We start from the raw sequence: 18,178 nt of genomic DNA on the forward strand, positions 1-18,178 counted from the left end.
AATTTCAGTTATCAAATATCTTATGAAGATATGGGTCTGTCTTCTGCTCTACAAACCAACGGGTCTACTCCTCACCAGCTCTTTTTTTTTTTTGGCAGGGTCTGCCAGGTCTGCGTGGTGAGCAGGGTCCTCCCGGAGCAATTGGCCCCTCAGGACCTCCAGGGTTGCCTGTGAGTAATGTGGTTAAAGATACAAGATGATATTCTGCACTCAATGCCAGTATCCCGCAGATAATCCATACCCATCATTATACTTCCCCTTCGGGGCTTTTGTTAAAAAGTTGCTCCTGGTCTCTGTTTATTTTATATGCTTTGATAAGAAGAATAGTGAGTTTGTAGGGCAATCAAGGAAAAACAGCTCTGTCCTTTGTAAGGAGGATTAATGGTAGGTGCATTTAAGACTGGCCCTCCACTTTTTGCTGTTGACACTCCCAAGAGGCAGACGGTGGAGGTGCAAAGTTCTGAAAGGAGGAAGGTGTGATATGGGAGGGTCTGTTGCTGTTGTTCCTGTGGGTTTCATGCAGTATAATCATATCGGATTGCCTCTGTTATGTATTGGTGCAGGTAGCTAGTGTGTCAGTGCTCAGTCAATGTTTGGCCAGCCCACAGATTTACATAATGTCCTCAGAACTTTGAAATTCAGTTCTCTGAATATCTTGACCCACACAGAAACTAGAATTTTTTAACATCTGCTAGAGAGTTTTCTTCCTCCTCTGTAAATTTTTATGTTTAAATCTTTTTTCACTCAGTGATGAAAGCCAGGGCATAACGAATGAAGAATGATCTTGTGCTAAAGTGACATGGATTTAATCCCAGTTCAGTTATGGCGCTTTTGGGCAATCCAGTGTCTCAGTTCCACTTTCGGGCTAATAGCTTGCATTTCTTTTCCAGGGCAAACCTGGTGATGATGGCAAACCTGGGCTGAATGGGAAGAATGTGAGTGATGAGCCTGACCCCCATCCCCTCCTGGAGAAGTGGGGCTTCAGGCCTGACAGGCAAGGGATTGTATTGGGGGAAGGAAGTGTGGATAGCTAAAAATGTTCTTTTATCAGCTCTCGTAGCAAATGGGAGGATTAGAGTGGATGCCTCTAAGTAGAACCTGGAAGAGTAATGTGAATGTGCCATTTTATTTTCCAGGGTGAAGACGGGACAGCAGGAGAAGACGGGAGGAAGGTAAATGCCCTATATATTTTTCCAGTATATTAGCCAGGCCTCTTCATGATAACCAGCCTTGTTCTGGCCTAGCAGAAGGCAGGGTGAGCCTTACAATAAAACAAACCTCTTAATATAGGTTTCTGTCTTTTCACCACCACCACCCTCTGCAGCTAATAGCAGCTTTGCATTACGAATGTCAGTGAGGCATGCAGTGATGAGTATGGGCAGTAGCAGCCCATATGGTCGGAAAGAGGTGCCCTTCCAACACTGGTGTCACTGCAGCTTACCTGGACAGGGTTAGATGGGGACGAGGTTGGGGCTGTGCAGGAGCACCAGCACACTCCACTTATGTGCCTATGCAGCCCCAGCCTCGCCACTGCCCAGCCCTGCTCCAACTGTGTCCAGGTGAGCTGCCGTGACACCAGTTTTGGGAAGATGGCTCCACCCCACTAAGCCGGCTGCTACTAAGTAGAGGGATCCAAAGAAGGTTTGTTCTCTCTGTACAAAGAAGAGAAAGCTGGGGAGGATGGTTCAGTCTTGCCTGTACTACACAATTGCAATTCCAATGTTACATTTTGTTTCATTCTTCTCCTTCAGGGGGACAAAGGTGAAGCTGGAGCACCTGGCCGAGATGTAAGTACCATTGCCCTAGAAAGCCTTGCATGCAACTTTGGTAGTATCCCTGCTTCCTTTCGTAGACCCCTGGCATTATCCAGTAGGGGCCTGTGACATTTGAACAGCCAAATCAGACAGCATTGCCAGCTGGGAAAAGCATTGTATTTTCTAAGCAATAAATACATATTATGGTTTGCATGCTTGGTACCCCCAAAAGGAGAAGCCCTTTGTTGAGGGAAGAGGTCTGAATCCAATGCAACAATTAAACAACTGTTGGTACATATATATTGCAAATCACTTTGGAATGCCTCATGGGAAGTGATTCATAAATGAATTGTTGTTGTTGTTGTTGTTGTTATGACCCATGTTCAGTCCCTGGCATCAGGAGTTAAAAAGGATCTCAGCTAGCAAGGCTGGGAGAGGCCTCTGCCTAAGACCCTGCAAGGCCACTGCTGGTCAGAAAAGGCAAGATGGACTCGGTATAAGGCCACTTCTTATCTATTATGTCTCACTGCATTTGTTCTTTATTGGCAGGGTCGGGAAGGTGTTAAAGGAGAGCGAGGGCCCAATGGACCTCCAGGTTCTCCAGGGCCACCGGGTGTTCCTGGCATGCCAGGACAAGTGGGTCCACCAGGCCAGGTGAGTAGCCTTCTCACACATAATATATGTGACATTATTTTTGCCAGCAGATAATGGACAGATTCTTCCAGGAAGTTACTGATAGCAGAATCAGTGCTATGTGGTATGAAAAGCAAGTCATAGCAAAGGCAAGGCACTGGCACTGGCACAGAGACTGCAGTTCTATACATATCTACCTGCTTCCAAATTATATTTATTTACTTATTTATGTATAACCCTCACTTTCATAAAAGTATATCAAGGTAATATACAACACATAAAATCAGCAAAAGCATCCACAAAAATTGAGAATACCAATAAGCCATCAGTAAATACTGGTTGGTTAAAAAGAGAAATTCATATTGAAAAGGTCTGTCTGAATAATATAGTTTTGAGAAGACCTCTAAAAGAAGGCAGGGACAGATCCTGCTGAACATCTACTGGTAAGGAGTTCCATAGGGCAGGGCCTGCCATACTAAAGGCTCAGTCCCTAGTGAAGGCCACCCGAACCTCAGGTTTGTGGGGAAGCAGCAGAAACAGCCTGTCAGAGGATTTCAGTGACTGAGGTGGAGCATAAGGAGTCAGGTGGTCCTTCAGGTACTTTGGGCCCAAGTTGTTTAAGGCTTTATAAATTAACCCAAGTACCTTGAACCTGGCACAGGACTGAACTGTAAGAAGCTGAATTCAGATTAGGGAACGGATCTTGTGAGGGTTGCTTTGGCCAGTCAAAGAGTCCAAAGCTCTAAATACAAATTCCCCAAAGCTCTAAATGCTAACAGCTTGGGGCTAGTTTACTTGAAGGATCATCTTCCCCCTTGCATGCCTACTTGACCACTTTCATCCACCGAATGTGCACATTTTCAAGTACCTTACACAGTTCATTCTGCATCTGTGAGGAGTCAATCTTTTGGTGTGGCAGCATCTATGTTTTGGAACTCCCTGCTATTAACATTAGGCAAGCATCCCCACTTTACTATTTTAGACACCTGCTAAAATGTTTTTTATTATTTCAGCAAGCCTATGCAGACATATAATTTAGTTATGTATGCATATTTTTATTTTTATTTCTGTTTTTACCTGTGTGTATATTGATAATTATATCACTTCATGTATGCTTCTTAAGAGATTTTTTGAATAAGCAGTTTATAATTTTTTCTAAATATTTAAATAATCACGGGCAGGCATCAAATGGCTCTTTGGCTAAGTACAACTTGCCAAGGCGTGGAGGCTGGTCCATTAGGGAAAATGGGTCACTGTCCCGCCAACCTTAGCCTGCCCTGAGCCAGCCCCCACCCACCTGCCTTCTTCCTTCCAGCCACTCTAGGGGGTGGCACTGGCTGCCAGCTTCCTCCTCCTCAGTCTGCATTTGACCTTGATAGAACTGAGCAGGGAGGAGGGTGGGGACAAAACTAGAATGAGTTGTCTCTGCCTGTCACTGTCTCTGGCTCCACCGTCTGTTGGCCTCCTTGCCTTTTTGTCCTACCAGTTCCACTGGGCACCAGCCGCCACTGCTGCAAGGTCCTGGGTAACCTTGCCCATTTTCCCCTGCTGCTTGCAGACACCGAGAGTGCTGGGGTGGCCTTTATTTTATTTGTATTTATTTACTTATTATTTGGTTTATATCCCACCCTTCCTCCCAGTAGGAGCCCAGGGTGGCTCCCCGCTCACCCCCAAGTGCTCTTGATCCAGCCGAGACCACTGTCCTTGGGATAGTGATCTTTTGTCATTCTGGGGCACAGGGGCTGGAAAGCTTTGAACTCTTCTCAGTACTCCTTATACAGCCTAGAATACTTGCATTGCACTGTACTGCTAATAGCCCATTGGGAGTATTGGGGGGGGAGGGTTTTAAGCTTCCTCCCCAGAATTTCTGGTACAGCCAAGATCCATTGCATGCAGCAATCTTAGCTGCATTGGGAGTGGGGGAATTGAAGTGTGTGTAAGAAAGAGAATGGAGAACATTGTCTGTTCGTATTTGTGTGCCTGCGCACATGACTGTGCAGCTCCTGACTCACCACTGCATGTGGCCCTCAGAGCTAAAAATGCAGCCCACCTTTGCTCTAAGTGATATCTTATTCTGGGAGTCCTGGCAGGGCCCATACGATTAAGGATTCCTTTATGTTTCCTGTCCTTGCTTAGCAGCTCTGTTATGGTCATATCTATCTTGCTGTTTTCAGAGCATGCCGGGCCTCCCTGGGATTTCAGGACAAAAGGTAAGCAAAGCTTTCTGCTTCAACTTGCACCAGATTTGGTGCAGTAAGGAAGTAACTAGTGCAGTGCAGTCCTCCCACCTACCTCCATGTCAGCTGAACTCTCCCTATATGTTGGCCACATCCCTTGGATGTGAAAATTCAGCCTTGAAAGAAAATTCAGCCTAGAACCACTTTAATCAGAAGGGCTTATGGGCAGAAAATAAATTATTATTTTTTAATTATTTATTGAATTTATTGATGGAGAAATTGTTATTTTCTCCTGTGGGATCTTTGCTGGGGGTCCTTGAATAAAATTGAAGACAGGCTTGGAGCAAAAAGGTAGGCCTTTATTTAAAAAAAACACAAGCATATGCAAGGACAGCCCATCAGAAAATCTGAGAGGGACTGTAAAGAAATATAGTATGCACAGATGTTTTATAGGATACCATTTCAACATGTGACAATGATTTAACCAATCCCCCAAATTCTTTTCTACGTAGCTTAACAGTTTCTTCCCTCTTGAAACACTTCCAACCAACCAGATAACTTTATTAAAATGAATACATGCATATTCATACCCCCCATCTCCCATTGTGTTCAGTGATGTCAACCTGTCCCCTTGCTCAGATCTCACCATTCTACTGTCATATATTACTGATGACCTTGTACTGTTCTGAAACCCATATGTACCATTTACATTCCATTCTATCATGGCTCCTGATCATTCAAGTTGGTCAAGGAATATCTCTTAGGACAAAACAGCATGTTCCTTGGGTGAAGCCATGACTACAAGCCAAATCTGGCTCTCCCTAGAGTGACTGGGAGTTCCATGTACAAATTCCTACTACTACCTAGCTATAAAGAAATATTAATTTTAACTCACCATTTTATAACCAAAAGCCTCATAATATAATATAAAGAATGATTAGGGAACACAGGAAGGGAAAAGGGCAAATCTGAGCCAGCCACTTCTCCATAAAACACAGTGAAATGCAGAAAGGCAGCCCATCTCAAAATACCCCTTACCTCAAGAACACACTTAATGATTTTATGGAATACATCATGCCATAATAAAATCAGTATCAAGCTAAAAATTCTGTCTACTTAGATTTCCCTTTATAAAGATTTATTTTAACTGAAGTATTTTGCTTCTCAATAGGAGAGCTCAGAAACCCCTGTTTCCAAGATCAAATAGTAAAAATATATTAATCCTAAACAATACTAAATTGATGATGTTCCGTCACGCTTCTAGTCATTTCTTGGTTCGGAGTGATTGCTCAGGAATTTTGCAGAGAGGTGACATTGACCTCTCTGCTTTTTCCTGGACACACGGGTTTTGCTTTTAATGCCTGCTGTATGTGAATAAGAGGAAAGAAATCCATTTTTCCTTAATCAATTTTCAGGGGCCCTAATTGCTTGGGGCCAGGACCCCTTAGGGGTTCTCCATCATTATATCCCACCCTTCCACCTGAATGAAGTGCCTGGAGAGGAGGCATGCTGTGGATTGGATATCTCTGCATCCCACATATGCCACCCCCACTTGCAGTAACAGGATGTAATGCCCTGCATGCCACAGTCCCATGCTGCATGGCTCCAATGCCTGGGACCCAAAGTACCCTTCATCTAGAGTCAGAGATCCAGAGTATCCCTTTACCCTTAGTCAGAGTTGAATTTCTCCCTCCAGTACTGACTCCCCATCCACATTGTGTTTCAGGGAGACAGAGGGGAGCCTGGATCCAAAGGAGAGCAGGTGGGTATCTCTTAAGTCCACAGAGCGCTTGATGATTCAGGAGTACACCCCTCCTCAGAGTTTTGGAGCCCTTTACAGAAGGGCATTAGACAAAATCCTGTCTTGTGAGAGCCCTCTTTTACTGGCTGCAGTTTGTAATGACCCCAGTCTTCAGCAGTGTTCTTTGTCAATTTCCCTTTTTCTCTTGTCATGTAAAACTGTGACAATGTATGCATCCCACCTTGTTATAGAGTGGATTTTGAAGGAACTCAGAGCACATTGGAACCAGAACTTACTAGAATCTATTGTCAGATCGCTTGGGTTCTAGACCATCCCTAGTCTGCACTAGGCTATTGAGTGCATGCACAAGGGCCTTTGGCATATCACACAACAATACAAATTCACATTGGTATTGACCTGTGTAACATACCAGAAGCCTCTGCACACGTACAGTGCATTCTGATGGTCATTTTGGGGTCTGTTGTATGGTGCAAGACAGGTACTCTGGAACTGAGTGTATTCTAGGATCTAATCTGGGGTTACAGAAATCCTTTTACCATCTTTTTGACACTTTTCCAGAAAGAGGTGCTGAGTAGTTTCATCCGTTGAGTTGGTTGACCTGGTCTTGTGAGAGTTTTCCTAATTCTTCAGAGGATGCCTCTCTCCCTGCTTATTTAGTAGAACTCAGTATCTACCAATAACCTAGAGAACATCTGCCTTTCTGCTGCCTTTTCACCTGTTTGCTAGTGATCCCCCTTTGAGGTGTAAGGTGTGTGACACAACCAAGGTGTGATTGTTGTACCTATTTGAGTACCATAGCTATTTATAATGAGCATTATTTTCTCTCTCCCCGCCCTCCCCAATCTGCAGGGAAGACCAGGGGAATCTGGGCTGAGAGGTGAGCCTGGGACAACACCGGTGAGTTACTAGACACATTCTTTCATCTTGAGGGTCTGGTAGAGGACGGTAAAACATGCAAGGATTTGCTCTTAGGTTAAGTTGACTATAGTCCCTAGGAGATGCTGTCAGGAAGTTTTTGTCTTTTCCCAAATATATGATATGGCTTGAACCATGGGGAAGTATTTGCTCTGCAGGTATCTTTCTGCAGAACCTTTCCCTTCCGCATATATCACACTGTGGTCTGGCTTCCATTGGTTGACCTGTGGGGGACAGATGGGTGGATGTTCCTGCCATTGGGGACAGGAGATAGGTTCTCAGTTTTATGGTATTACTCTGCTTCCCCATTGCCATAAAGGGGGTATAAGGTGTGTTTCTCCGGGGTGCCACTTGGAAAACAAACTCAAATTTGTAAAAATTCATCTATAATGGAAAGTAGGAAACTTATCCAGCAACAAACTGGTAAAATACAGAATTGTCCCAATTGGAATCTCACCACAATTGGTAGTTTCCTTTATGTGACTCCAGTTGGGAGTTCCTTTCCACAAAGAGCAGCTTATATGTAGGCATGGCATCAGAAGGGTCTATAAGGTATGGACTCATGAAAAACAAAGAAGGACCCCACCCTACATAATGTTGGCTGCTGTGTCACTCCACTCACCATGCAGTGAGTGATGCTGCTCTGGGTTCTTGATGGCCTAGTTGTGCTCCGTTGTGATGTCACAATGGGGCTGATCACCCATGGAGAGCAGCAGGACAAGGATAATAGGAGGGTGGCCAGAACTGTCCTGTAAGGCAAATAACAGACTTTTTGATGTTTGTTTCTGTGATTTTTACATTTTTTGCTGATGGGTTTCCTCTTCATTTTCTCTAGAATGTTGAACGTGCCTTGGAAGCCTATGGAATTAAGGTATGAGTTGGTAGCAGCATCTGCCGTTTTGTCTCCCAAGTTACTCTTGTCACTGTATGCCTATCATGGATCCTGGCCCTGGCTACTGCATAACCAGGCAGATGGAGGGAAGTTTCCAGACTCAGTTCAAAGTACTGGTATTAAGTTGTAATCCTTTTATTGAAGTAGTGCCAGGATACCTTAAGGACTGTCCCCCAACAGACACTTCAAAAGCCCCTACGCTGGTCCCATTGCTATTAGGGATATGAAGGGTAGGCACAAGAGCCTGGCCTTATGTGTACTAGCAAGTAAACTGTAGAATTCCTTCCTTTTCTACTGGTATTACCCACCTAAATACCACGTATCACATACATGACACAACAATAAAAAGTAATTCTAACAACATGCACAAAGTAGCAACCTTTCATCAGGAAGGTTATTTACATTCAAAAGGCCTTGGTAAACAATAAAGTTGAGGCCAATTTGAGGGTTGATCAAATGTCATTCGGGAGGACGTTCTATAATTGGGAGGCCGCCACCAAGAATGCCTTGTCTCACACCATTTTCTGCCCATGCCTACTAGTAGACATGTCAGCAGTGGCAGGAGGAGAAGAGACAGTGAGGCCCCATCCATTGGTCTCTTTTGACTTGACTCATTTATATTTCATACTTTTAATGTTAGTCACCTTGAGTTATTTGTTCCAAAAAGAAAGATGAAATCTATACATAATAAATGTATAACATAATGAAGGTTCTCAGTGCATCTGACAATATACCTTAATGCTTAAACCAATATACCGTAAAGCTTCTGACCCAGCCATACCTCCCTGGGTTCTTGATACAGCATCAGCCCAGGTTGCATGAATTGGCAGTGCAGGGGGTGGGGGGAGTTGCTGTGGTCCACAGTACTTCCATCTCCATCATCAGGAAACCTCTTTGTCTTGGAGCAGGTTGTCAAGGCCTGCACCTGATGTTGGACCCAAGGATGCAGTAAACTAGGGTTGATGCTAATGTACATCCACCCTGCTGCTCAGCAACTTCTCTGAGCAAGCTGGGGGAGGTGGCCAGAATGATAGTTCTGGGTGATTTCAGTATCCATGCTGAGGCAGTCTCTGGTGTTCCACTTTTGTGGTTTCTATGATGACCATGGGGGTGACTTCAAGTTGTTGTTGGTTTGACATGCAGGGCAAGGCATATTCTCAATTTGGTTTTTGCTCCAGATGGAGGAAGGAGTGGTCTGGAAATGGGGGGAGGTGTAGATAGCAATCGATAATCACAGTCAGATTGCTTCATGGTGAAGTTTGGGCTTACAGCTTCAATCCCTCCACCCTCTGAAGGGGAGGTGGATCAATTCTGTCTCTTCTCATTTCATTAATGGAGAAGTTCCTCCTTCCCTACAGATTTCCTTACTGCGGGAGATCACTGGTGCCTATGATGGGAGTTCTGATCAATTCTTGCCTATCCCTGACCGCCGGAGAGGCCCAAAGGGTGAAATCGGGGATCAAGGAGAAAGGGGGCCACCAGGCAAAGAGGTGAGATTGAGCTCTCTGCATACAAGAATCAGTTGTAGTAGCACACAAACAGATCTCTAAAATCAATGCAATTAAGTTTTTTCAGATCCTGTCCTGAACACAACATTGTTGGGCCTGCATTTAAACTAGACATGAAATGAATGTATAAAAATGGGTTTCAGATAGATTTTGCATTGGTTGTTAAACCATACAATTGTATTTTACATTATTTGTGAAAAAATCACCAAATATGTGCAGAGGTTCACAGAAACTAATTTATTGGGTATGCAACAAAAATGTTTCTGTGATATAATGTTGGTTTCGTATGGGTTCTTAGGAAAAGAATTACAAGTTTCATAACATTGAAAACAGATCATTTGTCTTATTTATTTATCCAATTTCTATCCTGCCCTTCATTGTGGATGGGACTCAATATACTATCCATTGAAATATTTTAAAACCATACATCATAGATAACACTGATATGTATATTTCTCCAGTTTACCATACTCTGAAACCAAGGCCAGTGATGTTCATACAAAGGCCTAATGGAGCAAAAATGTTTTCACCTGGTACCAAAAGCTGGTCATTGTGGGCACTAGTCCTAATTCCAGTGGAGGGAAGTGTTCCACAGCCAGGGTGCTACCTCCTATTGGAATGGAAGGATATAGTGGAGCTAGAAGAACCCAAAAATCAAAGTTAACATCCAGAATCTGATTGTCAGATGTGGAAGATTAATAATAGGAGGTACTGTAGCTGTTGCCACTGTGACCTGCTTCAAAGCACTACATGGAGAGATCCATTCTGTTCCAGTTGCCAGTCTCCATAGTGAGAAGCATTTGGCAGAGACACTTTGCTCATAGATATCTCTGAGCCTCCTTTTGCAGAGAAAGCAGATCTGAGGCGATCTAGATGTGTTCTGTGTTTTTTGCAGGGACTCATAGGCTTCCCTGGAGAAAGAGGGCCAAAGGGAGATAAAGGAGACCAAGGCCCACAAGGCCCAACAGGGCGTGCTATTGGAGAGCGGGGACCAGAAGGATCCCCTGGCCAGCCAGGGGAGCCTGGGAAACCTGGAATACCAGGGGTGCCAGGCAGGGCAGGAGAACTTGGGGAGGCTGGCAGGCCTGGAGAAAAGGTGAGTACATCAAAGGTAGGAAGGGAAAGAGTTACCATTAACTTGGGAAGGCACCAAATGTGATCAGCTCTAAAAAAACCCCCAAAATTTGGCCACATTTTCTGACTCCATCAAGTCCTCATGATCTTTGCATGAGTGGGTGGAGGTGCAACAGAAGGGGTTGTCTTAGGTAGGATTATCTGGGGAAACTGTCTGAACTTTTGTTTATTTAATACACTAATACGTTGCATGATTAAACCAAAGTAAACCATGAATTAACAACACACATAATAAATCCATAAGCAGCAATAAAAATAGTTTTACACAGGTGTGTTTTCCTGTTACTTTTTCTGCAGGTGGCCCCCTCCCAGCCCCCTCTGGTCCACCCCTCCACCACAGAGAAGGAGGAGGCCGGAGAGGAGGGGGTCTCCTGGGCTGAACAATACAGCAGAGGCCTCTACAATAGCCTCTCTAAGCAGGGCCAGATCACAGAGGAGAAACAGGAAGAGGAGGCACCACACCATGGGGCAAGAGACAGGCTGCAGGCTGAGGCAGGTGAAAAATCTGCTTAATTCTGACCACCCCAGCCTACAGCCTGTGTCTTGCTCCACAGTGTGACGCCTCCTCTTCCTGTTCCTCTTCCATGGTCTGGTGATGCTGGGGAGGCTGTTGCCGTGGCCTCAGCTCTGTTGTTTGTCCTGAGGGGGGGGGCTCCTCTCTTGCCTCCTTCTCCATGGTAGTGGGAGTGGCAGGGGGTGGCGAATTGGTTGTGCCAGTGAATCTGCTGTGTGTGTGTGTGTGGGGCTTCAAAGGGCATGGCTGCCTGAGGGGGCGTGGCATGAAGGAATCTTGCACTCTTAATTTGCCAGTACACTACTGGTTTGACAGTTCTTTCTAAAACTCAGCAGAGAAATATATACATTACAGATGATACCACTGTGTTGGTAACTTATTCATCTCTTTTTTTAAAAAAAAAAAATCTTATTCCAGGGTGATCGGGGTGAGAAAGGTGCACAGGGAGAGCAGGTGAGTGGTGTTAATGTGATTGTTGGATGCGTGTGTTGATTTATTGTTCAGATAAAGAAATATTGGATTGGATCTAGACTTAAGTTAGTCACACTTTAGTTCCATTGAAATCAATCATACTTAATTGTATATCATGACTCATGTCCCATTGATTGCAGTGAGACTAAAGCGAAACTCATTTAGTCTGGATAAGAACATAAGAAGAGTCTGCTGGCTCAGGCCAATGGCCCATCTACTCCAGCATCCTGTTCTCACAGTGGCCAAATAGATGCCTGTGAGAAACCTGCAAGCAGGACCTGAACACAAGAGCAGTCTCCCCTTCTATCGTTTCTAGCAACTGGTATGCAGAAGCATACTGCCTCCAACTGTGGAGGCAAAGCATAGCCATTGTGGCTAGTAGCCTTTGATACACTTACCCTTCATTAATTTGTCTAATCTTCTTTTAAAGCACTCTGATTTAGTGGCCATCCCTGCCTGCTCAGGGAGCAAATTCCATAGCTTATCTATGTGCTGCCTGAAGAAGTACTTTTTTTTATCCATCCTGAATCTTCCAGCATTCAGCTTCATTAAATATTCGTGCATTCTAGTTATGAAAGAGAGACAAAAACATCCCTCTCTCCACTCTCTCCATGTGAGGCATAATTTTATAAACTTCTGTCATGTCATGTCCAACCTTTTGACCCAGGTTGCACATAATGCTAATCCAAACCATGGCTTAATGCAAATGTGTGGGTATATGGGTTCCCAGAGATGAGATCACAGCCACATTTTTCCTCCTCCGGCTCTGCTGCTGTGCTAAGCCATGGTTTAGCATACTGTGTCATCTGAGCCGGGCTCATGGTTTGTCTCACTTCAGACAAACCATGAGCTATAGCTAAGACTTGTTCTTGGGTTTACAGCTCATGGTTTGTCTGGAGAAGACAAACCTCGAGCTCTAGTACAGCTAACATGCTAAGTCAAGCCATGACTTGCCTCACAGCAGCAGTACCAGAGAGGAGCAAAGTAGCTGTGATCTTCTCTCCAGGAGCCATCATGCTCACATGTCTGCACTAGGCTATCATTTGGCTTAGCATTGCATGCAAAGTGAGTCATTGTTTGTATTTATTAGACTCAAGAGCAATTGCCATTCTGCCTCTCTCTTTCATACTTGAGAACTTTATACATTACATCTGGCTATTCAAACAGGATTCAGGAGTTCAAAACATCTTAAGAGACACCATGAACCCACCTGGGAATAGAAGGCCACGACAAGGGTATGGCCAGGGCCAACAGTAATGGGTGCAAGTTACATTGATCTTATCTAATTCTTTGAGGCACTCTTGCTGCCTAAGTTTGCAGGAGGGAAATATGGATCAAAATTGCAGGAGGGAAATATGGATCAAAACTACATGCTATTTGGGGAATTTAAAGCAGCGCTTCAATCTATATTTAGATGGCATTAATTGCCTGCCTGAGAGGAAGAAAATAGACATCTTAATTGGTCGTTTAAGAGAAACAGAAAAAATGATGTTTCTACTTGGCCAGAAAATGAAAAGAAGGCAATGGAACAAATCTCTACAAGACTGGCATTCATATTTGATATGCACACCCTGTGCAAATTGAAGCCTAGATTATATACTAGAGTTCAGGGGCTTACTAAAGTTGTAAGGGATTTTTTGTTTATTTATTTATTTGTATTTATTATTTCATTTATATCCTGCCCTTCCTTCCAGCAGGAGCCCAGGGCAGCAAACAGAAGAGCTAAAAACACTTTAAAACATCATAAAAACAGACCTTAAAATACATTAAAACAAAACCACGTTAAAAACATTTTTTTAAAAAGCTTTAAAAACATCTTTTAAAAAAAGGGTTAAAAACATTATTGTTGTTGTTATGTGCCTCCAAGTCGACTACGACTTATGGCAACCCTATGAATCAGCAACCTCCAAGAGCATCTGTCATGAACTACCCTGTTCAGATCTTGTAAGTTCAGGTCTGTGGCTTCCTTTATGGAATCAGTCCATCTCTTGTTTGGCCTTCCTCTTTTTCTACTCCCTTCTGTTTTTCCCAGTGAATCACATCTTCTCATTATGTGTCCAAAGTATGATAACCTCAGTTTCATCATTTTAGCTTCTAGTGATAGTTCTGGTTTAATTTGTTCTAACACCCAATTATTCATCTTTTTCACAGTCCACGGTATCCGCAAAGCTCTCCTCAATCACCACATTTCAAATGAGTTGATTTTTCTCTTATCCGCTTTTTTCACTGTCCAACTTTCACATCCATACATAGAGATCGGAAATACCATTAATATATATATATTAATATATTTATATATATTTATATATATGTGTATATATATATATATGTGTGTGTGTGTATATATATTAACAAGCAATTCTAACACAGACGCAGACTGGGATAGGTCTCAACTTAAAAGGTTTGTTGAAAGGAAAGTCCTCAAAAGGTGCCGAAAAGATAGCAGAGATGGATATAGAAGTAAATGAACAGCAACCATCAAATGGAGCCTCGGACGCAATGCTTAATGAGAGATTTGTGAAAGGGGTCTATAAAGATGCCCTGAGCAGGGAGTAAAATTTCTCCTTTCTCGGAGTTTAAGGAGAATGTCAGAAGTCTTCAGGGAAACTGTTGAATTAGATGGCACTTGTGAAGTGGTCTTAGTATGAGTACAACTATATACTTCCCTTGCCATTGGAGTCTGATGGTTATAATTCTGTGAAGATGGGCAAGAACCTAAGAAAAGCCCTTCTGGATCTGGCCAAAGGCCGATCTAGTCCTATTCCCACAGTTGCCAACCAGATGGCCGTGGGAAGTCCACAAATGGCATGAGTGCAATACCCCTTACTTGCTGTTTGCCCCCCAGCCGATGATATTCAGAGGTATATATAGCCATCATGACTAGTAGCCATTGAGAGTTCATGTTCATTAATCTTCAAAACAATTGCCAATCAGCCTCTTCTCATTCATATTTGAGAACTATGTGTGTTTTACAAATGCAGCTTCATGGGAAAGGAACTTTATTTAGTATTATTTACCTGCTTTTAGGACACAAATCCTTCTAAGGCGACTTACCAGTAAAATAAAAATGTGGTAATAAGATTACAATAAAATATCAAAACATAATGATTTGTCAGGACCTTTACCACAGGGCAGTTGATGTCAGTCCAATCTGGAGCAGGCTATGGGGGCTGCCTTGCCAAAAAACAAACTAGACAACCATTCTTGAATAATGGAATAATACAAATGGGATAATAAAAAAGACAATTCTGCAAATAAGCAGTGGACAGAGAGAGGGAAGGAGGGGTGTATCACTTATCATGCCTGCTGTTTTTCTGCTCCAAATCACCCCCATGTGACTGCTGTCTTCCACAGTATATTACTCATGTTTATGTATTAATTTTAAATATTTATGAATTGTTTTTCTAATAAGTCTCCAAAATGATGTATAATCATAAACCAACCCCAAACTATATGTAAATAATCCTAAAACATTTAAACTACTAGGGGCTCAGCCCCTGCTCACTTGCTCAACAACCCCACCTACTCTCACTAGTGCACCTCCCCACAGGTCACCAGTGCACCCGTCCCACCCCCAGGTTGCCAGAGCTCCCCCTTCCCCTGTACACAGGTCACTGGTTCTCTTCCCCCCTCCTCCTCCATGGGTCACCAATGCTCCTCCTCCCCCATTGGTCATCAGCCATCCCACTCCTCCATGGGTGTCCACCCCACCCCACCCACCTACCCATCAAGGGCCAGGGCCAGCCCCCACCAGTGCTTCACTTGCTTCCACCACTGCCCCACTTGCTCGCTCACCTGCTTGCTGTGGGTGACCCCACTGCCGACGCCGCCACCACCAAGACAGGGCAACCCGCCCTTTGCTGCTGCTGCCACCAGGCAACCTGCACAACTTGCCTTCTGGGTGCCTCAAGTAAGTGGCCACGGCATCACTGTCACTTAGTCTTGAGTGAGCGGCCATGGCACCACCACCATTCCACCTTGCCTCTCAGCATCATGCTACACGTGACCGATTCTGCACAAGCTTGTACCTGTGCAAAAGCGTGGTAGCATGACACATACAAAAATGTTATATAGGAAGAAAAGATTAAGACCAGTTCCTCAACACAAACTGGAAACTCTGCTCAGGGAGAAATCACTTGCAGGAGGGGTGCGAGGTAGAGAGACAACCAACAGGGAAAGGTTTAAGGACTGCTTTTTGATTCTAAATTCCCTTTTCGGGAAGTTGTTTTTCTTTCTTTTCCTTTCTTTTCCTTTCTTTTTTCAAAGTGCCATGTGGCCCTTGTACAGATGTTTTGCATGTATAGTTGCAAATGGCACCTGTGGGCCCAACTCTCAGTATTCCTCATTCATCCCCTGCCTTTAGGAGTCAGTATACAAGGTCTGCTGTTGTAGTTGTGTATGCTGTTTAAAGCACATCTCCCCCTGCAAAGAATCCTGGGAAGTGTAGTTTGTTAAGAATGCTGGAAACTGTAGCTTTGTAAGAGGTAAACTACAGGATTCTTTGTGGGGGGGTACTTTAAATGTATGATGTGTACGTAGCCTTAGTCTCATTGGGGGTGTGATTAGTACTTAGATAATCTCTTCGGCACATCATCCATGTCTTTGAGCCTTATCCTGTATCTTTTGTCCCCAGGGCAGAGATGGTTTACCAGGACCACCAGGACCCAAGGTGAGTGATTCCTTCAACTCCCTCTCCACAGAGGTCCATCTGGCATCTTCACTATATCGTTTTTATCATATGCTGAAAATGCACTTCTTTAGCCTGGCCTTTGGTACTTGAGATGTATATTTTCAGGTCCCACCTATTTTTGTGACAGTAATTTGTTTTAAACTGTTTTTAATGTTGTATTTGAAATTGTTGTAACCAGCCCTGGAACCATAGGGTGAAGGGTTATAATGTATAAATTATAAATAATATGTTGTTTCCACCATAGCACTAAATCATAGTCCTGTCAGTGCAAGGATTACTTCAAGTGCAATGGGACTTTTCCCCCTCCCCCCATGCACCCCCTGAATCTGTTCTAAGGATACCCCCCACCCTCCAGGGCATATTTGGGAGGGATGCAGTAGGGAGGAGGGGAAAAGTTCCATTGTCCTAGCAGTGATCCTTGCAGTGATGGGACATGTTCGTTGAAAACTGACCATAATAATTTATCATCATCATCATGTCCTTCTGCCTCTTGACTGTTGTGGTTTGTTCACTGTGACCATGAATGCCTTGGGCTAAACAATGCTGACCGCTTCCTTCAGCTAGCAATTCAGTATGACACAAAGCTCAAACAGATCCCATCTATCCATTCATGCCTTCCTCTGTTGCCATTTTGTCTTGCCCACTGAATGGCTGAATTTCTCACAGGAATAAAAGTTAGAGTTTGTCCCTGACACGTGTTGTCCTATATTGATACAAGGCCTCAGAAAATTATACAGCCAGGAGAGTACCTATATACTATAGCCGGCATGGATTTTTCACATTCCGCAATGTTAAATTGATAATACCACCTATGTCATTCTGATGCTTCCCATAAGCTCATTTCAAAACAAAACCTTACAACATTTATAATCCTGAACTCAGAAACGCTTGCTTAACAACCGTCAAAGTTTTCATGGCAATACACAAAACAGAGAGAATCGAGAGTTCAAAGTGTAAAAGAGAGAAGGGAAAAAAACCCGAATCCCTGTTGGACTTTTTTCTGGCTGACTGACTGTTCTGCCTTCAAGTCGATCCTGACTTATGGCAACCCTACGGATAGGGTTTTCGTTGAAGTCTATTATTATGTCAGGCATGCTCAGTAAGAACCAACTGTCAGTGTTCTAAAAGCCAGACTCACAGCTGTTTGGCTTGGCTAATCAGGGGCCACATGCAGGCCAGACAGTTATTCCAATTTAGACTATCCTTGCTTCCCCCAAAGAATCCTGGGAAGTGTTCTTTGTGAAGGGTGCTGAGAGTTGCTAGGAGACTCCTAATCCCCTGACAAAGCTCCAGTGGCCAGAGTGGTTTTAACAGTCAGCCACTCTTATTGAAGCTGTGTGAGGTGAACAGGGCATCTCCTAGCAACTCTCAGCACCCTTCACTAACCACACTTCGCAGGATTCTTTGGGAGAAGCTATGACTGTCTAAAGTGATATAAAGGTCTGATATGGATGTGGCCAGGAACACCTTTGGTTTAAATTTGGGTGGGAGACTACATGTATCTGCTGTAGAATAAAAAAGTGGGGGAAATGCTGAAAAACAATGATACTGTTCATAATGTTTTCCTTTTGGAAAGGAAAGGGGCTTTTCCTCTGCCCAGTGCCTGCCCACATGATCTCCTACCCTTCCCCTTCCTCCCCCTCTCTCCCTTCCCTCCTCCTCCCTCCCTGCCCCTCCCCCAGGTCAGTTTCAACTATCCTAAGCATGATTGCACAGAAGTAAATCCCA

The 18,178-nt window shown here is 43.8% G+C and overlaps 1 protein-coding gene across 6 annotated transcripts in view; it reads left to right on the forward strand.

The window, feature by feature from the left end:
• The window catches only part of COL7A1 (collagen type VII alpha 1 chain), a 201,752-nt gene that overhangs the window by 113,822 nt on the left and 69,752 nt on the right, over positions 1-18,178 (forward strand). For all 6 annotated transcript variants that reach the window (XM_061618340.1, XM_061618339.1, XM_061618342.1 and 3 more), the window contains 13 exons: positions 99-170; positions 891-935; positions 1,137-1,172; positions 1,752-1,787; positions 2,304-2,408; positions 4,562-4,597; positions 6,291-6,326; positions 7,176-7,223; positions 8,077-8,112; positions 9,492-9,623; positions 10,537-10,737; positions 11,707-11,742; positions 16,394-16,429. In XM_061618340.1, coding sequence (XP_061474324.1) covers positions 99-170; positions 891-935; positions 1,137-1,172; positions 1,752-1,787; positions 2,304-2,408; positions 4,562-4,597; positions 6,291-6,326; positions 7,176-7,223; positions 8,077-8,112; positions 9,492-9,623; positions 10,537-10,737; positions 11,707-11,742; positions 16,394-16,429 — 855 coding nt within the window. The remainder of the gene's footprint in view (positions 1-98; positions 171-890; positions 936-1,136; positions 1,173-1,751; positions 1,788-2,303; positions 2,409-4,561; positions 4,598-6,290; positions 6,327-7,175; positions 7,224-8,076; positions 8,113-9,491; positions 9,624-10,536; positions 10,738-11,706; positions 11,743-16,393; positions 16,430-18,178) is intronic.

The sequence above is a fragment of the Rhineura floridana genome, chromosome 3 (assembly GCF_030035675.1).
Source record: "Rhineura floridana isolate rRhiFlo1 chromosome 3, rRhiFlo1.hap2, whole genome shotgun sequence".
Taxonomy (NCBI): Eukaryota; Metazoa; Chordata; class Lepidosauria; order Squamata; family Rhineuridae; genus Rhineura; species Rhineura floridana.